This window comes from Manis pentadactyla, chromosome 12 (genome assembly GCF_030020395.1).
Source record: "Manis pentadactyla isolate mManPen7 chromosome 12, mManPen7.hap1, whole genome shotgun sequence".
In the NCBI taxonomy this organism is placed as follows: domain Eukaryota; kingdom Metazoa; phylum Chordata; class Mammalia; order Pholidota; family Manidae; genus Manis; species Manis pentadactyla.
The window spans coordinates 37,463,850-37,487,985 of record NC_080030.1 but is presented as its reverse complement, the minus strand read 5'-3'; the positions used below and the strand labels follow the sequence as shown (position 1 = coordinate 37,487,985).

The following is a 24,136-nucleotide window of genomic DNA, read 5'->3' as shown; positions in this document are numbered from 1 at the left end:
CCCATGTTCACTTCATACACTGCATCCTTCAAGTGCCAGGCACTGAAGGCAAGTGCCTCCACGCCGAAGCCTCTCTCAGCTGTGGGCAGGTGCACAAGAAATGCCCAGGATTCTGACCACACATCCACCAGTCATGTCTCTGGTTGCGTGTTTTCACACAATGTGTACACAACCTCTCATTCATTCAGCAACTGTGAATGAATGAATTCAGCAACTTCCCGCATCCCAACTGTGTCAAGGACTCAACTGGATGCTACACTGGCGGGGTTTGCTGCCCTCTAGAAGGTCAGCAGTCCAGGGACAGGACACACACATGTGTGAAGGAAGCATTACGGACCCTCACTAGGTTTTCACAGAAGTTCTTACAAAACTAACGAACTTACTTTCATTTTACCCCACAACTCCCATGGTACTGACCTCACCATACTCTACACATTCTGTGAATTTAGAAAATAAATAAAGTCTCTCTTCAAGGTATTGCCATCATGAAGCCACTTTAGGTCAAAATGGGATGGGGGCACAGTTCATTAATTCTGCAATTACTAGCACCTACTGTTTGCCCCTGTGGTAGCCAGAGAAGGAGGTTTAATGAGGGACACAGGCAGCTTGTTTCAGTCCATGTCATTAATCAGATACTCTGATTAACAACATATGCTGTTGTGCCCGCTGGAGTCCAGGCTAGACCTACACCAAACCCCAGTTAAGGGTGTGCCCTGGGGGCACTGGTGTGGCAGGAAGGGCTAGGTTGCAGTTGCCTGTCCCCATGGGAAGGCCACCTCCCCTAGGCACTGGTCCATGATGCCATATGGATCATTTAAAGAGGGCCCTTCAGAGGTTAGGGAGCAGTCACCGTTGCTAACCCCTTAGAGTTTAATTCACTGTACGGATTCCTGTTCAGGCGTCAGCTCATCTCTGGTTTGAACTCTAAGCATGAGGATTTTCAAGACCTAGAGCTCCTTGTCCTCCTGTTCTCCCTTCTACCTGGAGATGAGACGTGGGTGTGGGCAGCGAGGGAAGACAGTGCCTGCAGCAGCCACGTGTCCCTAAGTGCCAGACAGATCAGGGATTCAGGAAGAGCTCTGGCCCTGTAGCAGAGCCTCTTTCAGTCCTGACCCCAGGGGCCATGGTGTCCTGGATCCTGGTGGGGCTTGAGTGGGGACCTGCGACCCTGGGTGACTTACCAAGGCTGGCAGTGCACTCAGACCCTTTTCCCTCTCCATCCTCGCCTGCACAGGGTGGAAGACACACCACCTCACCCATCCGCACACACCAAGCAGGGGGAGCTTCACCCATTCCCTTGTCTGTGTGTGCACAGATCTTTTCCGAAGAGCTTCTAGAAAAGCCCGTGGGAGTACTTCAGCTGCCCCAACCCTAGTGACATCTGCACCCCCATACATTCAGATACATGACATTTTGCATACCAATTTCAGGAAAAGGGAAAGAACCCTGGATGGAAAGGGGGCAGGAGGTCCACCCCTGACTCCCCCAGTTATCTCCCTGGGCAAGTTTCTTTGCTGTGCAAATCAGTTTTCCTGCAAAATAGGAGATGTAGTTGGCATACCTGAAATTGGTATGCAAGTGGTACACCTCCCGCTGAAGCCCGGGAACTAGAAGGTGAAGCAGCCCTACCTCAGTCAGTACCATGGTCCACCTTCTCCCTATCAGAGAATGGATTCTAAAAATCTTACAAAGTTGGCTTGGTTCTGGATTTGGTAAATCACACAGCCTTGGAGACAGGTCCCTGGACCAGGATGGTCCAGCAGTGCTACAGGTGTGCAGAAGTGTCTCTTCCAATGGGGAGCACTTCATAGTCGGCCCCAGACTTTAAAAAGGATTTCCTTACCTCCTCTCAAAGAGGGCATGGGGATTAATTGTGCAAAGAGCCAGACTGCCACCACTTACTTAAATGAGTGACCTTGTCAAGCTGCTGAACCTCTCTCTGCCTCCGCGTTTTCATCCATAAAATGGGAACATTGATGTCCTTCCCTTGTAGGGTTCCCATGACGATTAAGTGAGGTAATGCATGTAAAATACTTAAAACCTTGCCTAGCACAAGATAAGTATCATATAAATATTCGCTACTCTTTTTACCATCACCTCCCTGATAGCCATGGTGGACAGAACAGCCAGGCGAGTGGATCCACTGTGAGCCCCTGGACAGCAGTGGACATGCCAGGTGGGAGCTCCAGCCCCAGCTCCCCAAGTCATCTCCCTGACTGTGAGCAAGACTCTCTGCCTCTGGGCTCCTCAGTTTCTCTCAGCTGAAAAATAGGAGCTGAGACTAATTTGTCTCTAAAGCCCCGTCCAGCTAGAAGCTGTTTGTGAGTCCCTGATCTTTGCAGCTCGACAGATAGATCCAAAGAGCAGAGAACACTTCTCAGTCCCCATAGGCAGGGGAGAGCAGAGCGCCGCCTCCTCCTAGAAGGGGCCGTGGCCTTGCTCCTGTGGCCCCTCCCACCCTCCCTGACCCACAGACCCCAGACCTGCTAGCCCGGCATGTGGTGCAATACTGGGGAAATGCTGCAGTCCGGACTTCATGCCAAGACTTCCACATCCCATTTGACTCATATTCCTTGCATTCCCGGCATAAACCCTGCTTGGTCATGGTATGTAATCCTTTTTCTATGTTGCTGGCTTCAGTTTGCTGGTATTTTGTTGAGGATTTTTACATCTACATGTATAAAAGATACTAATCTGTATAGTTTTTTTGTGATATCCTTGGTATTGGTATCAGGGTAATAATAGCCTCAAAGAATGAGTTGAGAAGCATTTCTTCCTCTTCTGTTTTATGGAAGCGTTTGTGAAGAATTGGGGGTTAATTCTATAAAAATTTGGTAGAATTCACTAGTGAAACAATTTAGCCCTGAGCTTTTCTTTGTGGGTTGTTTTGTGATAATGAATTCCCTCACTGCTTATTATGGGTCTAGTCAGATTTGCTATTTCTTCTCAAGTCAGTTTCAGTGGTATGTGTCTTTCCAGGAATTTTTCTGTCTCTCAAAGTTACCTCACTTGGTGCCATTGCTCCGTCCGTCTTATGTCTGTATTGTTTTATTATGGAGAAAAATAAAGGAGGAAAGGTTAAGCACTGAAAAGGTAAAAACAGAAAATGAGAGAAATTGGTAAAAGTGAAGGGAAAGGGAAGCAGCCAGCCCCAGGCCTTGGTGAGAGGGAAGAAAAGCAGAGTGAGCCCTGCAGGGGAACTGGTGTTTGTGTTTTCCTGACAGTGCGTGAAATGCATGTGACTCCCCTATGAGGGGGCTGGGAGACTCCGGCAGAGGGACCTCCAGCAAGGCTGGTGTCCTGCGCCTCGGCTCTGCTTTGAGGAGTGCTAGGATTAAGAAAGGTATATACCAAGCAGCTTCCAGGAATTGTCAAAATATGGAAAGGTGGGATGAAAAGTTTCAAGACTGACAGTGAAACTGATTTTTGGGGGCAAATTTTAATGTTCCATCCATTCGACTTGCTTAGCCTGCCCACGACAGACGCCCCAACCAAGGCCGTCACGGGGAGCCAGCCCATGAGGCTGGGCAGCGCCCTGCCGGAGGAACCCGGAGCCTTTCGGTTTTCTAGACTCTGATGCAACAGCAGACCCCCAGGGCACTTCCCTTCTGCTCTCTGGGAGACCTGCATCTTCACGAAGCAATTGGTCACAATTTGCCAAGCAATCCACCCTCTTCCTTTTCATTTATATATTTCATTTTGTGGCTATAATTAGAGCTCACAATCAATCAAAAGAAGTTTTGTGTTCCAAACCCCAGTTAGACAGATGTGAAAACTAATGCACAAATCCCTTAATGTTGAACGTGTGAGAATCACAAGGTGAATTTCAGGCAGTTGTAAAAAATGTAACCAGGTTTATTCTATACAGAATCATGTTGTGTCAAGCAGGTCTCTTCTGTGGTTTATCACTCTGCAGTCCACAGTGTTGCCAATACTGGTACTGTTATTGCAAGGGTCATCTCATTTAATTCCCACAACAACCTGCAGGGTGTCCCCCTTTTAGAGAGCATGAAACTGAGGCTTTAAAACAATGCCTGACTTGCTCAAAGTCACACAGCTGGTGATTCAGGCTGGGGGTGTCTTCCACCACACAATGTATTGCAATTTAAAAATCCCGCAAGGTAGTGTCAGCTGAACCTCTTTGGATCTGGCTCTTACGTGTGGCAGCTGAGCTTACTGCAGTCCGGTGGACCTTGGCCATGGAGGCACATTAGAGTCACACTACTGATCCCCTGAGCCCAATTAAGTCAGAATCCCTAGGTGGGGGCCCGGGCATTGGTATTGCTGTAAACCTGGAAGTGATTTTAATTGGTAGCCAACATTGAAAACTACCACCATAGCCTTCAGATTCTCTTGCACTCTCCCAAAGTTTGGGTTAAAAGGAATGTTTTTTGAGCCATATTTTGCTGTGGCACAAAGAAAGATTCTTTTATTTTGAAAACCCTTAGACTTATCTGGCTAAACTACCACACAATCTATTCAGACAAACAGGTACATGGAGATTGAAACAGAATGTGGTATCATATGCAAGGCTGGGGAGCTCTGGGAAGTCCAGGAAGGAATCCTTAGGTTTCAGGCAAAGCTTCCTAGAAGACAGGACATCTGAGCTAAATACTGAAAGAGAAGTTACAATGAATTAGCCACTCAAAGGTGGGACAGGTGTCCAAGCAGAGCACCTGCAGAAGCCAGGTGTACATAGGGAAGCTGTGTGCTTGTGCAGAACAGGAAGACTGTGTTACCAGGGTGTGTGCTGCAAAGCAGGCCTTGGAGGGGGCTAAGGTAAGAGAGGGAGCATGGGAAGGGCCTTGGGTGCCTCCTAACCAGCGTGGATTCTGTTCTGTAAATGGCACGGAGCCATTGCAGAGACTCAGTTCAGTGGGCAGTACCATCAGATTTTCATTTGGCGTGAACGGGGCTGGCAGTAGTGGAGGAGCCCAGGAGGCTGTGTGGGTGGGGGGATGCATGCTGGCATGGAGACAGGTAAGCAGAGGAAGGCCCTCACAGGAGGCCCAGTGACGAGGGGGCTGGCCAGGACGGCGGAGGTAGGTTCAGAGAAGAGGCAGCCTTCATCCGGGACTTGGAGATGGAGTCGGTATGGAGGTCTGGGTGAGGGGAGCCAAGGAAACCTCCTACCTTTAGCTTGGTGACAGGGTGATTATACAAGCCATCAATAGGAAAAACAAGAGGAGGGTCAATTAGGAGAAGCTGGCATTTGGGTGCCCATGGATACCTGGGGCTGGTGCGGAGGTGCCCGGCAGGTAGCTGGTGGGAAAGCTCAGAAGTTTTGTTTACCCATGCTTTTGAAAGAATGACCTGGATTGTAGCAATTCACTCTGAAATAGTAGAGATGTGAATCAATTGCATTTTTCTAGAAATATCAATCTGGCATTTAAAAAACTATGAGACTTGCCCATGCTCATCATCTGAGATTCTAATCCAGTTCCATCTCACATGCTGGCAGATTATTTTTTGAAATTAGCATTCTTTTCTTTTCCTAAATTCCTCTCCACCTACCCACTCAACTCTGTCCCCACCATGTCAGTCACGTTTCCCCGTTGAATTGGATACTAGTGAGATAATAGAACAGGGTGTTTCTGGAAGATAATGGAAGGAGAGGCATTGCAAATAGACAGATTTAAGTACTCAGTACTGTGGGGAAAGATAGAAGGGGAGGGACATGGGATCCGAGCCCCTGGGACCCCACTGGCCAGCTCTGACACTGGGGTTGGGTGGTCATGGGCAAGCCCCCTACTCCCAAGAGCCTTAAATTCCTAAACTGAAATGAAAAAGGCGGGGTGATGTTCTCCTCCCTGGAGTGTGGTTGGCCGACTGAGATCCCATCTGTTTCTTCCTCCGGCGCCAGTTTATAACAGGGCCTGGCACACAGTAGGTGCCTGTCCACCATTCAGCTGAACGTGTGTGCTGGTTTCCCCCCCAGGGGTGTGCTCATGGGGGGTTCTGAACAAATGTTAGTTTGCTCCTGTCTTTGTTCCTATGCTTCATTTCTTCCTTCCTCCAATTCTGTCACATCTGTAAAAGGCTCTGCTCTGAATGTAGAACTGGGAGCTACAGGGAAGGCGTTCTCTGTGCTGTGACAGGGCAACGGGGCTTCATGAAGTGGTGCTCTAGGGAGGGCCACGAGACCAGAGGTCCTGGTCATTTTACCTATTAGATACTGTGAACCAAGTGCCCCTGTGCTTTTCCAGGGACTAAGAACATTTCCAAGAATCAAAAAAAAAGAAATGATAAACTCTAAAACACGAAACTGCAAAATCAAAATTAATAAATATTTCATGTCTACGAGACACATGAATATGTCAACTTCATTGATCACTGAATGTAGCACTCATGAAAGTTTCATTATATTTTATAAATGATTTGTAGTTGGTTTTTTCTCACTTTGTAGGAATTCCCAAGCACGCATACGATTACATAGAAATCATTACTGATTGTAAGTGAGTTGCTAACAGATAAATGTAAAAGTTCACTGACCTGGAGCCCTGAGCTCCTTTTGACTCATGCTGACTTCGTTATTAGAGACAGGTTTCCACTCAGCCTAAGGCTGGGAGAAACCTGTTTGGTCCCACGGCTCCTACCCACCGCTGAGAATGCCCCCCATACATTAGGACTTACACAGGAGAGGCTGGAGAAAGCTCTCAGTGGGAAAAAGACAAGATGAGTTCTGTGAGACTGACATAGGGTGGGCCAAACCAGAAGGTATGCCCTTCTGGGAAGGAGGCTCTGCTCCATCCAAGAGGGAAATGCCCAACACCCAGAGCCCATGGCAGACCAGCGCCCTACCCCAGAGACGTCATGGGAGCAGGAGGGAGTTAGCATCCCCAGCCGTGTTGGACAGAGGAGGACAGCATCAGTGGGAGGGCTGAGCATTGACCTTTAGGGTCCCTTCCGGAGCAGATCGTGTTGGACAGACCTCTGCCATCCAGGGCCTCCATCCTATTCTGTCTTGTCAATGGGCCAGTGAATGTCACCCTGCCAGATAAGGTTGCATTCTCCTGTGCATTTATAGGCCATTCAAGCAGTAGAGAATGTGCCTTTTTATTATTTCCATTGTTCAGTACGGGCTTCCGTGGGGTAAGCAGCATGGTTACATGGGCACAGAGAGAGAAGACAGTCACATGCAGGCAGCATTGACACTAAACAGAACGTGAAGCTTGATGTGTCTCCAGCCCCCTCTCATCTTTCCAGTTGATTCATCACACTGGCTCAGCGTTTACCATATCCCATTCAGTTCCAGCTTGTAACTTATCAGGTGCTGTTCCAGGGCTTGGACATAGATAACTCATGCTGACTCTCACAACAACCCTGAGGCTAGTACTAATGTCATCCTCATTTTACAGATTCATAAAACTGAGGCTCAGAGAACTTCAGTAAATTTGCCTAGTGCAGACTTTGCAATTTGATGCTGTAATCCACGATCTTAACCGTACACTATACTAACCACAATAGACTGTGTGTAAGGTGATTTTCTCCCCCCATACTTTCAGCCTTCACAACCCATTTTCCTCACTTTCTGTCCCCTATCAAAATCTACTCTTAAGAAAAGGTCTGTTATCCATCGTTTATACTGTAAAGGAAATTTAAGCCAGATTTCTGGGGTATATAAATTTCAATTGTGAATGAAAGTATTTACCCCCTCTTAAAAGTATTTAGGGCTTTAATAATAATAATAGTAATTGAATGCTTTAATGCTGTCACTCAGCATTAAGCTGTATGTCCCCATTGTCTGGGGTATGGTAGTTGGTTTCAATAAATGTTGGCAAAATGAGAGAGAGAGAGAGAGAGAGAGAGAGAGCTTCTGTGTCAGGTTCTAGGCTAAGTGCTTTGCACATGTTATTGTCTCATTTAATGCTCCCAAAACCTCTGACGTGGGTGTCCTCATCACGCCTCTGAGGAGACTGAGGCTCAGGGGAGCTAAGTGTGTGACAGAGCTAACCAGTGGCTGAGCTGAGATCTTATCCTTGACAATCTGAGTCCAAGGGTAGGGCTCTTCTTAAACCCCACCCAGAGTCCCCAGGGCGGGAAGGTCCTGCCGAGCAGAGTGGCAGGGAGCTCCTCCAGGGCTGAGGAAGTCACACCGCCCAGGCCTTTCCTGCACAAGGAGGTATGGCTTTGCCACAGTCAGTCACAAAGCCAGGCTGTCGAACTAAATATGCAGTTTCTCCATAATGTAACTTACAACTTGACCAGGTACATGTCTGGAAGCATCTTCAAATGTCTGCACTGTTACAAATGCCCGTTTTAATCAATGACAGATGAAGTTAACTCTTTTTTTCTCTCCACTTGCTGCCGTAAGCCCAAACCATTTTGCAGCACTTCAGACTAGTCTAGTCCGAGTGCTAAAGGTTTGTTCAGAGGGAAACATATCAGTACCCAAGTGCATTATGGACCTCGTCCCAGGGTGATCTGCACTATTAAGCTGCTCAGAATTTGTTCTGTTTCTTTGATCTCAAAGGTATCATTTTTCATCAAATTGAGACATTTTTGGCCATTATGTCTTCAATTTTCTTTGCACTTCATCTCATTCTCTCTCTTCCTGGCCTCCAATCACTCATATGTTAGACCCTTTGATATTCACCCTGAGGACAGAACTTCTGTGTAGTTTTTTTTATTTCAAACTTTCTCAGTTCTTCAAATTGGATAATTTGTTGTGATCTGTTTGATGTTCACCAATTATTCTGCCATCTCCAACCTACTGTTAAGCTCATTCACAGAATTCTTCATTTTGGTTCCTATACCTTTTCGTTTTAGAACTTTCATTTGGTTCTTTTCATTTCTCTGCTGAGATTCCCTCTCCATTTACTTATTGAGACCATATTTTTCTATAATCATTTGACATAATTAGGCTTAAAGTCTTTATCTGCCAAGTATATCTGGGCTGTTTTGGATTTGCTGTCGACTTTTTTTCTTGACTGTGGATCACATTTTCCCGTTTATGTCTACTGATATTTTACTGAATACTGGACACTTTAGATAATATTATAGAGACTGGATTTTGTTACCTTCTTCTGAAGAGTATTGATTCTTATTGTAGCAGACAGTTTTTTTATTACTGGCTAATCATCTTGGACTTGTGTAGGTTTGTGTTATATTTTGTTGGTACAGATCTATGAAAAGTTCCAGATGTTTCTCAGGCCCCTCTAATTTGGAAGAATTCAACCTGCAAATTCTGTCTCCCTCAAAGATGTAGTCAGTGTTTGATGCAGGCTTTTCAAGGGCTTCTCCAGGGTTTCATTTTAGGGCATGAGTCTTACTTCTAAGGCACAGCCTTCCTCATGTTGCAGGTGGATCCCAGGGTTGTTAACGAGGCAGTGGAGGTGTTAAGGAGATCTGTGTCCCCGGCACTACTTTCCTCAAGTTCTAGGGTCTCTCAGCCCCATTGCAGCTGCTGTCCTGTCAGCTTTGTGGCGGGACTCATCTTGCATGTGCACGGCACAGCCTCTGGCCACAGACGTGTGAGCACCCCACTGGGACTTCCGCCCCCCCACCTCTGCACAGCATCCTCTTCTCCAGTGCCTGCCCTACAGATCCAGCCACTTCAGCTTCCCCACCCTCTGGTCTCTGCCTTCTCCATGCAGCCAAACAACTGTGCCTCTCAGATGCCAGCCTGTACCCTGGTTGGGAAATTTCCCCCAAGAAAAGTGCTGGTTGACTGTGGGGCTCACCTCATGAGTTTGCCTTCTCCCAGATTGCAGCCTTGCACAGTCCGCTGTGTGCTGTTAGAAACTGCTTGTCTCATACATTTAGCCAGTTTGATATACTCCCCTGCAGGCAGAGGGAGTATTAGCCCGGAATTGGTTATCCGTCATTCCTGGGGATAGAAGGCATGTGTCTGTGGTTAGAGGACACATCGCAGCCGCATTCCCATATGCCCCAGGCACACATTTTTATTATCCACTCTACCAACAATAAATACTGAACTAACCATGGGACATGAACACTCTTACCTAAAAGTATTTCCAGGGTTTACCTTGAAGAAGGAGCATTTGGAGACAGATCCAGCATGTTATGTTCACTTGGAGAGGAAGAAAAGGCTGCAGGGAAAGAAGTCCTGGGTATCTTCAGTCAAATGTTTGCCTGTTACTTTATTTTAGGACCAAAGTCCAGATCAGAAAGGTATTTCCTGAATAGGAAAAGTGATCCCAGGGAAATCTGTGGTCTTTTAGAAAATAGAAGTAAAGGCTTTAAGTGTTAGATAAACACACTGCTATTGCAGGACAGAAGAATTTGGTAAATATTAGCTGGCATCAGAGTACCTATGGAGGCCTTACTTATTATCTCAAAAATAGGAAAATTCACTGCAAACTTACTATCTCCCATAACTTGGGATGGGGATGGTTATTTAGTGCCTAGGTGATCTTCCCTCTACTACAAATTCCCAAAAAGAAAATATTAGAGAAGTAATGAAGTGGCATTTAGAGCATCCAGTGGTGCATGTAACCCCGGTACGGCCTCGGTCGTGTGAACACATGTGGAATTCTGAGGGGTCACCCTGGAACTCTGCACACATAACCCCAGAGCCAACCGAGGATCATATTTTCATTATTCCTATTTTTCTCAATTTTGTTTTAATTTTATTTCCTTAATAATTTAATTATTACCTAATATTGAAGTTCTTTCCATGACAATATGTGTATGCAACCGATTTTTAGTGTGTATAACTCATTTGACTAACAAATAATTTAAGTTCTGTATAGCATCAGGATTGTAGCTTATGTTAACATCTGGCCCTTGTAGCTACAAAGGTCCTTTGGGATCAAGTGCAAAACATGAAGATTGTAACATAGTATATCACTGTTGGAATTTTTTTTTAGAAAATAATTTGCTTCTTTATTTAACCAAATGTTTAAATCACCCTTACTCCAGTATCCGAATAAGACTAAATCTAGCAGTTGCCTGATTTATTAAACTAGTATTGCAGAACTCTCCATGCATAATCTGGACAATCAAATATAGTAGAAAAAAATAACTGAAGCAAACTTATATGACAATGTTAAGTAAAAAATAAATAGGAAGCTTTCCTCCTAACCTATATTTTAGGTGGATTTTCGATGTTTATGGTGTTTTTAAAACTGTGAATGAGCACACCTAAGGCCCTGAAACATGCTTCACAGCCATGCAGAGATAAATGCTGCCCGATGCTAATACTCTTGACAGAATTGGAGCAAAGGAAATAATTTCCCTCATTCTTAATCTGTATACAAGACCATCTAGAAAATTCCTAGCTTTGCTTTTAGCAGCATTTAATCTGCACGCTAGGTTTATTTCAGACAAGTCAGCTAGAGTAAAATAAAATGTATTCCAACATGAGCAATTTTACTTGAAAATCTGCAGAAACAAAAAGTAAATTATCTCTGTGGTGTTTTTAAATTGTAACATTAAGCGAAAATGTAACATCCGAACATCTGAAACCATAAACTTCTGTGCAAGCTAAATGCCAGTGCTTCCCCTGGGCAGTAAATCAGCCAGCCGTCACAGTGACTTACTGCAACCACAGCAAATGCCCTAGCACTCCAAACAGTATTAGTTTCATGCTGCCAACAGAAGGATCTTTTCGTGGACACTCTTACAAGCTATCAGATTTATCTTCTGTTAGTACTCAGTATTTGGATGCTTTTTTACCTTAAAAATTGCAAATTTCATATGGTTCAACCTACTATTTGGTAACTATGCACCTTTAAAGGGTTGTTTTGGAATGAAAACACGAGTCTCTCAATTTCCTGCCCATAGTCAATGGACTGTCACTGTCCAATATCCAGGTGGTTGGTTATTTTTCTCTTAAGGTTATATAACTGGTTAGATAAATTACTATAACTAACGGCTTCCTGATGTCAGTGCTGGAAGAGAAAACCTGCTACCAATGTGTAGAGAAGAAAAGGAAGCAGTGATGTCTCCCCCTACTGGTTGGAGAAAAGAATCCTCAAATGAAAAGCCCGGAACGCCCGCAGTGTCAGGAAAAAGGTCGAGCTGAGAGAAAGTAGATGGGTAAGAAGGAAGAGGAGAAAAGGAGAATAAGAAGTAAAAAAGAGGAGAGAGGAGAAAAAGAGAAGTGGAAGAAATCTCTGGAGGGGATTGAGAAGAGAATTATTGAGACCGGAGAGAGAAAATTACATAGAAATTAAGTAAAACTAAGTAACAAGAAATGGGCAAACAAGACTTAGAAGCAAAGGTAAAAAGGAGGAGGTTAAGAACATTATTTCATAGGTCATCTCTGCAGTAACCCTGTAAATACAGGCCGTTTTCTCCCTTGAAGTTCTCAAGTGAGAATTGCAACCGTGAAGGTTTATTAACTAACCATCCTCCTTGGAATTTTGGCAGTATGCAGAATGAGGAAAAGCACCGAGCGTGAAAAAACAGGTATCCCCTAACCGGTGAGCTTTTCCTAAGATGTTCAAAACATGCAAAGTTAATATTAAGAGAATTACAAATTCCACTGTGTAGTCATTGCACGATCCATGGCTGGAATCTAATAAAATCTGTAGTCTCCCATACCAACATCCTATTATAAGTCAATAGAAGGTTGATATGGACAACATCCTGTAGCAGAAAGCCTGGTCCTGGGGTACCCCCAAATGGGATCAGTCTAAAGGGAAATTTGAATGGAGCAAACTGTTTTCAAAGTCATGGATTACAGCAAGCTTTAGACACTTAGGTTCATGGTCCCGGGAATGGTCTCACTGAGATCACTGCCTGGGACAGAACCACAGAAGGAGACGCAGAGCAGAGAAGAGGCTAATGATTAATATGAAAGCAGTCCCTATAGCAAAGGAAATATCCACAACTATACTCAGAAAGACTGTCATCTTTCAAAATGTTTAAAGAGACCTATGGAGAAGAGGTCCTTGAAGTCAGATATCACAAGTCAGGGTTCAAATTAGTCATTTTGAAAAGATTTCTGAGTGACTTATATTTAGTTTTTTTTTTAATGGGTTAGGCTAAATATTTTCTTTCACATAAAGTTATTAAACTTTACCCCTGGGAAGGTGGGGAGCATTTTCAACAGGATCCTGGCCAGAGGGTCAGTATGAATTTGTTACAGTTGTTCTTAGCAAGTTGTCAGTTTGGCCAGGAGAAAGCGCCAAGAGGTGTGTGCAGGAGTGGACCCAGGTTTAGAGAGAACTGAGTCACATGATTTGGGGCCCTCTTTAAGACAAAATAGGCAAGGAATAAGGCCCTGGAGGGGCCTGTGCAAGCAAGGGGCCCTTGAACTTAAGCATCGTAGCTTCAAATTAAATCCACACGTCTAGGTGCACACTGTCCAGTTCAAGTCAGCAAGTGATATTCACAGTGCAAAGTTGCAGCAAGCCCGTGGAGCCCCCGGTGGGCAGGAGTTCTTCCAACAGGCAGCTGTTGGCAGCCGCTTTATCCCAGGAGGTTCTGGTGTGAGCCCATGAGCTCTACTGGAGAGGAGTGATCAGGGACCAGAAAAAGGGCAAGTGACCAGGAGAGATGGAGGGAGAAAGAGAGTGGGGAGCCCTCCCCACCTCATGCTTGTGCCACCTGACCTTGAAGATCCAGCTCTGACCTCTAACACATTTCTCTGTGAGTCTGTAGGAGTCAGTCAGAAATACCTGGGCTGATTCCTAAAATAGAATTTGCCAATTCGTTGTTAATAATGAAGGCCTTCTTCGGGTCAACAGAGACAAGCAAATCTGATTTGCGGTTCCAACTTTCCTGAGAGCTGAGGATGCTGTGCGGACAGAGATATTAGAAGGGCGGGGGCTCCAGAAGTGAGGCTGAGAACGAGATTCCATCCTCCAGAAGAGGTCTGCTCTCTGCAGGGGTGTCTCGGCCCCTGGGGTCTTTGGCTGTAGGAGTTACCAGAAGCAGAGGCAGTGCGGGGACTCCGCTGTCTCAGCCAGGAAGGATACTAAACGGTGATTTTCATAAAACATTCTTTGCAAAGCACAATATATCCAAAGCCCTGGGATTGTTTCCAGAAGGTGAATGTTTAATCAGGACAGTCGCTCGTCTCTGCCTCTGCCTTGTCAAGACTGAAGCCAAATGACAGGATGAGAGTGTGAGCAAAACCCGCACAGGCCAGGGTGTCTGCAGCCGCAGCCGTGGGCTCACCGTCTCGCAGCAGAAGGGTGGCTGCAGTGGCTGCAGTTCCAGACAAGGGCAAGGAAGCCACCCAGCCACCCACAAGGAAAGCACCGCTACAGCAAAAATGGTTTGAGGGAGGGCTGGGCAAGTGAACACACAAAGTGACTCCAGGCACCAACGGTTGGCCCCTTCCAGCACTTTGTCAGGGCAGTTTCCCCCCTCAGCAGCCCCCCATCACTCCTTTCCCACCCTTTCTCCAGCTTCTGGGGTTTCTAAGTTCCCTCAACTGGGATGAAGTAGAAAGTGAAGATCTCCCCTGAGATTTGCTTTCTAAAGCTCCATGGAGCACCAAGTCTTTGAACTTCTAAACGCTGTGAATTCCTTAGCAATGCAGCCCTTCCACCTCCTCCTCTAGATGCTGTCGGCCCGCCTCTTGTGATTTTAGAAAGAAACCCATCCGGTGGGAAGGAGCAAGCCCAGCCACAGGTGCAGGGTCTGCCGTACTGACGGTCTTGAGCAAGCCACCCACCCTTCTGAGACTCAGGGTCTTCATTTGTAAAGAGGGGAAAGGCATTTGTTCTAAGAACTTCTGAGAAACAGAGTAGATAAGAGCACGTAGAAGAAGAGGAAACGTCTTGTAAACTGTTGGCATTCTGTCACAGGCTTATAAACACCACAAAAGCTCAACTGATGGTTCTTGAAGCTGAAAACTTAGCAGTGGGGATTCTAGGCCTTTTAGGAATGGTCTGAGCAGAGCCTCAAGGGCTCCTGTCACCCCAGAATTTTTCTTTCTTTTTGTGGTAAAATATATATAACAAAATTTACCATTTTAACCATTTTTAATTGTACAGTTCAGTGCCCGAAGTACAGTCACACTGTTAGTTGAACATCAGACCACCACCTTCTCCAGAACCGTTTCATTTTGCAAAACTGAAACTCCGTGCCCATTAGACACTGACTCTCCTTCCCTCCTCCCATAGGCCTTGGCTGCCACCCTTCTACTTTCTGTGTCTGTGAGTGTGCCCACTCCAGGCACCTCAGATAGGTGGAATCACACAGTGTTTGTCCTTTGGTGATGGGCTTATTTCACTTGGTGTGACATCCTCAAGGTTCATACATGTTGTAGCAAGTATCAGAATTTCATTACTTTTTACAGCTCAGTTATATTCCATCGTCTCTGTATAGGTCTTATTTGTCCATTCATCCGTCAATGGACATTTGGCTATTGTGAATAATGCTGCTAGGGACATGTATGCCCAGATCTCTGTATTTTTGAAATAATATTGTAGAAGTGGTTTCTTACCAGCTGTTTACCAGAAGCCGCCACCTCAGACGGCCGCAGGTGGTGAAGCCCGTGACTCTGTCCACAAGGTTCTTTTTAAATGAGGTCCTGTCTGCAACCAGGGCCAGGAGCACTGTGGCCTGTGGCTGCATGTTACTCCCTGGGCACCTGTGGGTGATTATTAGGTGGAGTGGCTTACTCAGGTCTTGGTATTTACCATGTGCTGTGTGTCTCCAAATGAAACCAGCTACTGTGCACGCTCTCTGCCCCTGTCTATAGTGTTACTAATGGGTTTCTCTCTTTGTCACATCCCGCCCTCCCTCTGCCCCTGTGCCCCCTTCCCTCCCCACCCCCCTGCCCATCTCATCTCTGCCTTCTCTTTGCTGGCTCCCTCCTGCAACCCAGTGCGACCAAGACCAGTGCATTCAGAGCACCAAATTCGTTTTGCAGGCCGCGGCCACGCCCCTCCTGCAGAGCGAGCCCAGCCTCACCAGCGACGAGCTGCACCTGCCTGGAAAGCCGGGCCTGGGCACACCCTGCACCAGCCTGACACTTGGGCAGCCCACGCCGCCCTCCTCCATGCCCAACCTCAGCACGGAGGCCGTGCTCACAGACATACTGCCCCTGAAAGAGGAGCACATGGGCCACCAGTTCCTGACCCCGGAGGAGGCGCCCTCACCCCCCAGGATGCTGGCAGGCAGCCCCCTGGCCCACAGCCGCACCATGCACGTCCTGGGCCTGGCCAGCCAGGACTCTCTGCATGAAGACTCCGTGCGCGGCCTGGTGAAGCTCAGCTCTGTGTGACCTTGGGGCCCCACCAGGGGCTGCGGCCCGTGGGAGCGAGCAGAGAGGGTACGCCCCACAGCAGCTTTCCCAGGACCCTGTGCCATGGTGGCCAGGACAGCCCCAGGGCCTGGGGCACAAAGACCACTTGGAGAAGAAATGGATGCCCTTCTGATGACAGAGATGGGCAGGACCCAAAGGCTTACAGCTTGATTTTATTTAAATTTACATCTCCACCCTGACCGCTTTAATTACAATGAAAATAAAGAAGTAGCTATTTTCAGGCATTTGGAATATGAAGGGTGGGCTTGGGGAGGGACAAGCCTCGGAGGGGCGGCAGTGAGAGTCTGGCAGGAAAGGGCAGTGCCTGATGGGACTCTGCGTGGCGCTCTCGTGACAGACACCTGGAAGAGTTCTGACACTGTGGTCAGACTGAAATTATACTTAAGTGTTATGCAACTAATATTTGAAATAGACATGCCATTCCATTTGTTAATTAAAAAAGAAAAAAACCTAAAGGGAAACATCGACCAGATGTGGATTTGCATGCCACGCTGCCGTCTGTGTACAGTGGTGTTGGTATTCAGAAGCACGGGCTGCTCTGTCTGTTGTGAATTTTCAAGTGCTGTTTTATGGGAAGACAGAGCAGCAAACCACGACTAATGGACAAAGCCATCCCTCGCCAGCCTATTCAGCTTTGTTAGCTATGGGCAGGTGGCCCTGGGGCTGTAGAAGGCTGCAGGGGTCTTATCCTATGGAGTACCAGTTAACCTTCTGTTTAGTAGTTAGGCGAGTCCTGTGTTGTACCACACCCACCACAGTCTCCACCTCCTTGTGTGACCAAACTTCCTGTGGACAGCCAATAAAATGACATCCTCTGTTATTCTGGATCTGCGTACAGTTATCCTTGACAGCTTAAATGACATCAAAGTCATCTGGAGGGGCCTGCGGAGTTCCATTTCCTGGAAGTAACCCCAGCAACGAATGGGCCCCCAAGAGCCTAAACTCAGATCTTTGACTTATCTGGTGTTTATTGAATGATTTCTTAGGTAAGAGGGTAGCTCTCCATCAATTTTTTTTTCTTTTAATCACTTTTTGACACAGTCTTAGCGGAATTTGCTCTGCATTTGTAGATTAGGGCAGTTAATCTCCGACAGGGAGAGGGGAGGGGGTGCTCAGAAGAGGAGCTGCCATGGGGCTGTCTGCTCAGGTCCAGGCTATGTTACTACTGCGTCACCAGTGCTCCAAATGAGCAGCCTGAGGTCCTAGTGAAGCTCTCAGAAAATGAGGAGAAACCGGCTTACAGTTGGGCCAAGGTCACGTAGATCACCTCTCTTACCTAGACACTAGTCAGAAAGGAATTAAGCAAATCCATTTCGTTCATGTTTGTTTATCACCTAGGAGGGAGCTGGCTTTGTACTTAGGGAGTAAGTCACCTCGCAGGGACTCGGCAGGCTTCTGTCCTTGCTTCTTTCCAGACGAAATATCCAACAGCCAAAGCTACTCAAGTTCAAAGTCATGCTCTTGCTCCTCAAACCTTACGAAAGACAAGATGTGTTGATCAGTGACACAAGAAGCTGCAACCAGTTTGCATTTGTGGAAAAAGGCCGTTTCTTCTGAGAGTTGCCATTTTATATGGAAAGGGAGGGAGGAAAGAGAAAGAGAAGCACATTACATCATGGTGGCTTTGAACCATCTTTATTTTTCATATTGTGTATACAAATGGGAAAGGTAAATTGGGAAAGGTAAATTATCTGTAGCCTTTTTTTTATGTTCTGGATCTCCTAACTGCTTGTGCCCACTTGGAATTTATAACAAGGGGGTACAGAGCCCCTTGTACCACACACACTCACCATCAACACCACACAGGGTGTCTTGTTGCCTGCACTGCCTGTGAGTAAAAGGCAACAGCCCCACCATGTGCCTTCCATGTTCCCAAGCCCTCTCTGCTCTGTGCCTCCTCCCGTCTGCTCCCCAGGGACCCGGGACAGAGCTGGCCCTGTGAGAAGAGAAGGACAGTTCAGGTCTCACTAGTATCTGTGTGGCCCAGTCCGTTCCAGCTGCTTCTTCTGGAAGACAAAGATAACGGGCTTCGGGGTCTTTCCATATCTAATATTGTCTAATTCAGTGGTTGCTGATTGGCCGTAACCCACTCTTCTTTTTACCTTATGAAAAAGTCCAAGAAACAAGGATCATTATTCATTTATCTTTACATAGTGAATATTTACTTAATATCTCTTACCAATCCTCCACCCCACCCTCAATCCCTTTCCCTATATTCACTTGACATCATTAAGCAAAGGGGGGATTGGGGATTTTGGTGAAACAAATCAAGGCTGTTCAGAGTCCAAGAGGGAGATTAACTTGAATGGGTCAATTTGCTAAGACAATTAACTTCTTAAAACTCCACACCAGAGAGAGACTCACAGCCCTTTACTCTGTAGTCTGGAAAAACAGAGTCCGCGAATGGACCGCTGTGCACCCAGAGCTCCTGTCTTGCCATCGGTGGAGGGCTGGTTTCAGGACAGTAGCTTGCGTGGTGATGGGTCTGCATTTTCCATTAACTGATATATAAATATATATATATATTTAATGTTGAGTGGTTCCATCTAGCTGTGGCTGAGTAGACCTTGATCTTTCTAAATTCTGTCAGTGTGTTATGGATTGATTGCATGCTAGCTATAAAACATAATATAAATATTTTACCATGCTATTAAAGTTTGGACCATTATCAAATACACACATACACTCTCATTTTGTAGTTTAAAAATTCATCTACATTCATTCTCCTAGGAGTTATCTGGGAACTGCTGGCTTCCCAGGCACTTGAAGGCTGAATTTAGCCTGAATGCTCTGGTCCCAAGGAAGGATGCCAGATGGAGCGTCAGGGCAACCAGCAGCCTGCATCTGAAAGGCATAGTGACACGTCATTCTGTGCCTGGGGAGAACTGGCCTACCGTTTGTGCCGTGCCCACTTGAAAAATGCTCACTCCAGCTTTCAAATGCAACCATGTCAGTCTGTGGGAATGATGCCATAACCCCTCCTTGCCCCAGCAAAACACTGAATACCAGTTCTGGTCTGGAAGAGCACACAGGAGAATCTTCTCAGAGCTCTTCCCACCCCTGTGAGTGCAGGGTGCTTTCACTGCTGTGCTGAGGATCGCTGCTAGGGTTCAACCCCAGTGCAAACCCCGTTTTATGAACCATGTTCTTAGTGAGATCCGAGCAGTTCAGGCCCCCTTGTGGCTTTGAAAGCCTCTTAGCTCTTCATGCCTTAGGCCTGGGCCTTCTCATCTTATTTAACAGCAAGAAAAATGGATTTGCCAAAATTGGCACTAGTGTCTGCAGCCCTAGGGCTTGTGATGGCATCGCCAGGGAAATGTTGAAACTCTGGCCTTTCAGGACCACCGTTCAGGGCATGCAGAGTCCTCCGAAGGGCACATCCGATGGGCTCCTCTGCAGGTCTCAGAGCCTCCTTGTCCCCACTCCAGCAAACTCTATAACATGGCTGCGCCCTTCTGAGCTCAGCCCAAGAGCCACGCTCCTCACCAGGAACCCAGGGCTGCTCCACTAAGCTTATGGTTAGCTAGACGGTGTCAGGGATTTGCAGCAGTTGTTCAAGGAACATTTCCAAAGTTGGTTGTCTTTCATTCATCCACATGAATACACTGGTTAACCCATTCAGTTCTTGATCAGGTAAGAAGAGAATAAAGGGAACACATGTTAAATATACTTTTCTGATCAATGCCTTATAACTGTTTTGAAGCTGAGCCTGAATTAAATTGATGTTTACACTTTTTATTAAGCACCTGTGAGTTATAGGAGTCTAGCATATTCTTGTCCAAATGAGAGAGCCTTTCAAACGAATTCTTATTCCTGCTGGTTCCCTTCCCCCATCCCTGGAGGTCTGTGTATGGTATTTTGTGCTGTTTTCCATGTTACCTCATTTTAAAAACTGCCTCTCATTTGTTCCCTTGAAATGTGTATCTCTCTGTCTTATGAGAACAAGTTATCATTGAAATATTAAATAAGTTGAAGCATCATTTTCTTTCAAATAAATGTTAAGATATATTAACAGTTTTTGTAACCCAGTAAATCCTGCCTGCTTGCCCATTGTGTATGGCCTGATAATACAACCAAATGGATTTTCAAATAAGAATGGTTAGTACATTAACTAAAAATAATCAGGAAGTTGAAGATAGTTTTCAGAGCAATTGAATGCCCAGCAGCCACAAAACTAGATAAATGACCTCAACTAGAATTATTTTTTCAACCTCATAAACCCTAAGAATTGCATATGGAATGTATTGGAAAGCAGATGAGCATTGTGCTAATGCAAAGACTTTTCTTCTATCAATTGTTGACTTTTTAAAAGATTCTTGGCATTGCTGATGAAGATATGAACGAACAACTCTCTACTTGCCCTTGACATTTTAAGATGGATAGTTAAACTGAGAGGCCATATGCTGCATCTAAAGAGATATGTTCTCTGGGTTCTACATGAATGGCAATGGTTTTAGTCTGCAGTTTAAAAAAAAAAATGGTTGAAGCCTCACTAGCATTTGCCCAGGGCATTCTGGGTTGATATTTCACGATTGTCAAATATTTTGGCATGAAAGGTGAAAAAATATTTTTAAACACTTACTAGATTCAGAGCCCTAAATCTGAACAATGATGAACGCAACATAACACATAACGTTGCATGTTTTCAGAGATAGTTATGCTTACTTAAGTGCCTTTCATGTTTTATTCAATGTTTGTAGAATTGATCTTAAACCTGAAATGAATTAGGAAAATATTTTCCTCCTTCAATAACAACTGCTAATGGCATCAAATACAAACCTCAGTCTTTATAAGATAGATATTGTCAAGGTCAACAAGCTGTAGGGATGAGCAGGATCAACTCGCACAAAATGGATTTGCAGTATGTAGACATTCATACAGATAATGGAGTTTTCTGATCATAGAGATCCACATGTTTCCTTCAGCTGTGATTATAAACTTTTACAACTCACAAATGACTTTAGAGCAATGTAGAATTTAAACCCCTAGTGTACTTGTTCTGTGTTCCATCTTCTAACACACACACACACACATGGCCTCCAACTTCACCAGACAGGAATTGTGTTTGGCTGCTAGTAACAAAAGCCCCAAATAACAGAGGCTTAGGCAAAGAGATATCTTTCTGTCATTTAAAATAAGTCCAGAAGGGGACAATCCGGGGTCAGCGGTGGCTCCATAATGTCATTGATGTCCTGACCTCTTTCTGTTCTGCCATTCTCAGCACTGGCTTTCATCCTTGAGGTCATTTCATGGTCACAAGAGAGCTGCTGCAGGCCCAGCTATCAAAACCATATTCCAGGAAGGAAAAAAGGAAAAAGTGGGAGGAGCAAGATGGGCATACAACACTGGTTCCCTTTAAAGAGCTCTCCCAGAAACCTCACTGACTTCTTCATAGCCAAAGTTGACTCACATCATCACCTCTGGCTGCAAAAAATGCTGGGAAATGTCTTGTTTGGGGCACATTGTTGCCTCAAATAATATTAGGATTCTGTTAGAAGGGAGAAGGGGAAAATGAGTATTTGCTAGATAATCACAGTTGATAACCTTGCCTCCTCCTTTGAAATATGAGATCCTCTAGCTTGAGCTCTCTCATCCATGCTCCTCTCCACCAAAAAAGCTCTGTCTTCATCCACTTTTCTCTCCCTTTAGAGAGAGTTCCTGCTAGTAAAGTAGGCTTGACTTCATCTCTTCCATGACCTGTAATGTCCAGACCCTACTCTCTCTATATTCAGTTTCTCTCTTTCCATTAGTTGTTTTTTGTAGGCCACCAAACCTTTCTTCTATTAAAAACGAACAAACAAACAAAAACCTCTTCCTGTCGGTCATCCCCACCTTCCCTTTAAGGCACACTTTTGAGTCAGGCTCTCCAGGGTCTCCAATGGCCAGGTCCATGGCTTTGGTCTGTGTTCTCTCTGACATCTCAGAAGCATGTGACTGTGGAGACGCAGCAGCGGACGGGGCTGGAGGCAGAAGGCAAGCTGCCGCTGGGTGACCTCTAGGGCGCCTTCTCACCCAAACCTTGGGGACTTCACCACAGTGCTCCCCCACCTCGGCTCTGGGACACAGCTGCCTTTATTCTAGTTGGTGTTCTCCTTACATTCTGCTTCCTTCTCGCACCCCCTAAGTGAGGACACACCACACGGCCTGGTCCTCTGCCCTGTGTCCGTGCTCCCCTGGCTCCATGCCCTGCAGAGACCTAGCCATTCCCACGCCTTCTACTCTCACTCTGCTGCGGACTCTCTCTCTCCCACATCTTCTCCCTCCCTCCCGAGCGCCAGCCCCACACCTGAACCAGCTGCCTGGTGGGAGAAAGCGCTTCGGGGAGGAGTCTGGCTCCGGCTTGCCTGCAAGTAGCTCTGTAACCCTGGGCGCCGGGCAGAGCCTCGGAGCCCCACGTGCACGCCTGTGGACGAGCTGCTGCTGGGAGGCCGTGCCGTTGGCTCCGTGTCTCCTTAGACGTCCCGTCATCACCCCGAACCCAGAATGCTTGAAACCGAACTCACTCTCCTTTCTCCAGACCAGCCCTTCCTGTGGTTGCTGCTTCCCTTTTAGGTCCCAGCCTGAAAGCCCTGGAGGCCCCTGGCCCTCCCTTGCTCCCCATTTCCGGTCAAGTGTCACGCCCTCTCCACTCCTCCTTCCTTTACAATGGCCATCAAGTCTGTCCCTTCCTATTGCATTGCTGCCTTCACTGTCTACCCCAGGACGTTATGATGGCTGCCGAGAGGGCTCCTTCCAAATCTGCTATATGCCTGGCTACGCCATATGACCTGGACAACTGGATCTTTCCCAGCCAATGCTAGGCACGTGTCAGATCCCAGGTTTAAGGCTGTTGAAGGCCTTTCCTTCAGCACACGCCCAGACACCAAAGCCTCCGTGCTCTGGCTCCGACTGGTCTTTCCACCCTTCCGTCCCTTTGGCCCTGTGCATTCCCCTCTGCCACCTGGCCGCCGCCTCTTTTAGGAGGACCTGTGTGCTTCCCATCCACTTCCCTCGGCTCGGCTCTCCTTGACCCTCTCCTCCGAGTCCTTCCCAACTTTCACGACCTGCTCAAGAACCAACAACTCCATGAGATCTCTGATGGCCTGAGGTCTCCCTTCCTCTGAATTCCTAAAATATTTGGTCTGTCACACATTTTCTTACATTGAGATGTAATTCCCATACCATAAATTCCCCTTTCAAAATGTACAGTTCAGCAGTCTTTAGTATATTCACAAGGTTGTACCACCTTCACCATGATCTAATTCCCTGACATTTCCATCACACATTGGGTATACTTTCTAGACTACCTGTTATTCATATTTTCATGTGCATGTTTCTCTCTCCCCACGAAACATGGGGGCAAGCCAGGCAGGGTGCCTCACCTGCAGATGACACTCAAACGCTCAGGAAGGTGGGGGTGGAGGTGACACAGTGACAGTAGTTCAAGAAACAAAGACCCACACTCTCCAAGAGAACTCCATCCTGAGACTGGAAGGCCTCAAAGAAAAGCCGTTCTCCTTTTACTCCCTTGTGTGTGCATTGTGAGGAAATGAAGGTGAGATGCATGTGCAGTGAGAACTTGAACTAGGAGCAAGTCCCGCTCTCTGCTCACAAGAGGGTCTGGCTCACCTCTGCAAACCCACCTAAGGCTTCCCTTCACTTCTTATCACAAGGCATGATTCTAATTTGGGATAAAATTGGGGTCTTAAGTCAGGTATCTCATATAATTCTTACAGAGGAAAAAAATGTTACAGAACTTCTAAAATGTATAACTGTGGTCAATAATAAGATGACTTGAAAAATTCTTTTTAATAAGAATCTATTAACCAGTTCCATTAACAAGTGTTTGTTGGGAACATGGCAGTGTTAGTCACTGAATAATGTGCATAAGTTTCAACACCCTATATGCCCACATATTATAATTATTCTTCATTTCTGGATAACAGATCTTTGGTTAAAGCCATC

General features: G+C 46.2%; 1 protein-coding gene across 2 annotated transcripts in view; it reads left to right on the top strand.

Annotated features, from left to right (window-relative positions):
- ZDHHC14 (zinc finger DHHC-type palmitoyltransferase 14) overlaps positions 1-20,204 on the top strand; it is a 258,748-nt gene extending 238,544 nt beyond the window's left edge. Inside the window, exon 9 of one of the 2 annotated variants that reach the window (XM_036886708.2) lies at positions 15,797-20,204. In XM_036886708.2, the coding sequence (XP_036742603.1) occupies positions 15,797-16,150 (354 nt within the window). In that variant the 3' untranslated portion in view covers positions 16,151-20,204. Of the gene's footprint in view, positions 1-15,751 lie in introns of both variants that reach the window. The other variant, XM_036886707.2, reaches the window with a different exon arrangement.
- The last annotated feature ends 3,932 nt before the right edge of the window (positions 20,205-24,136 follow it).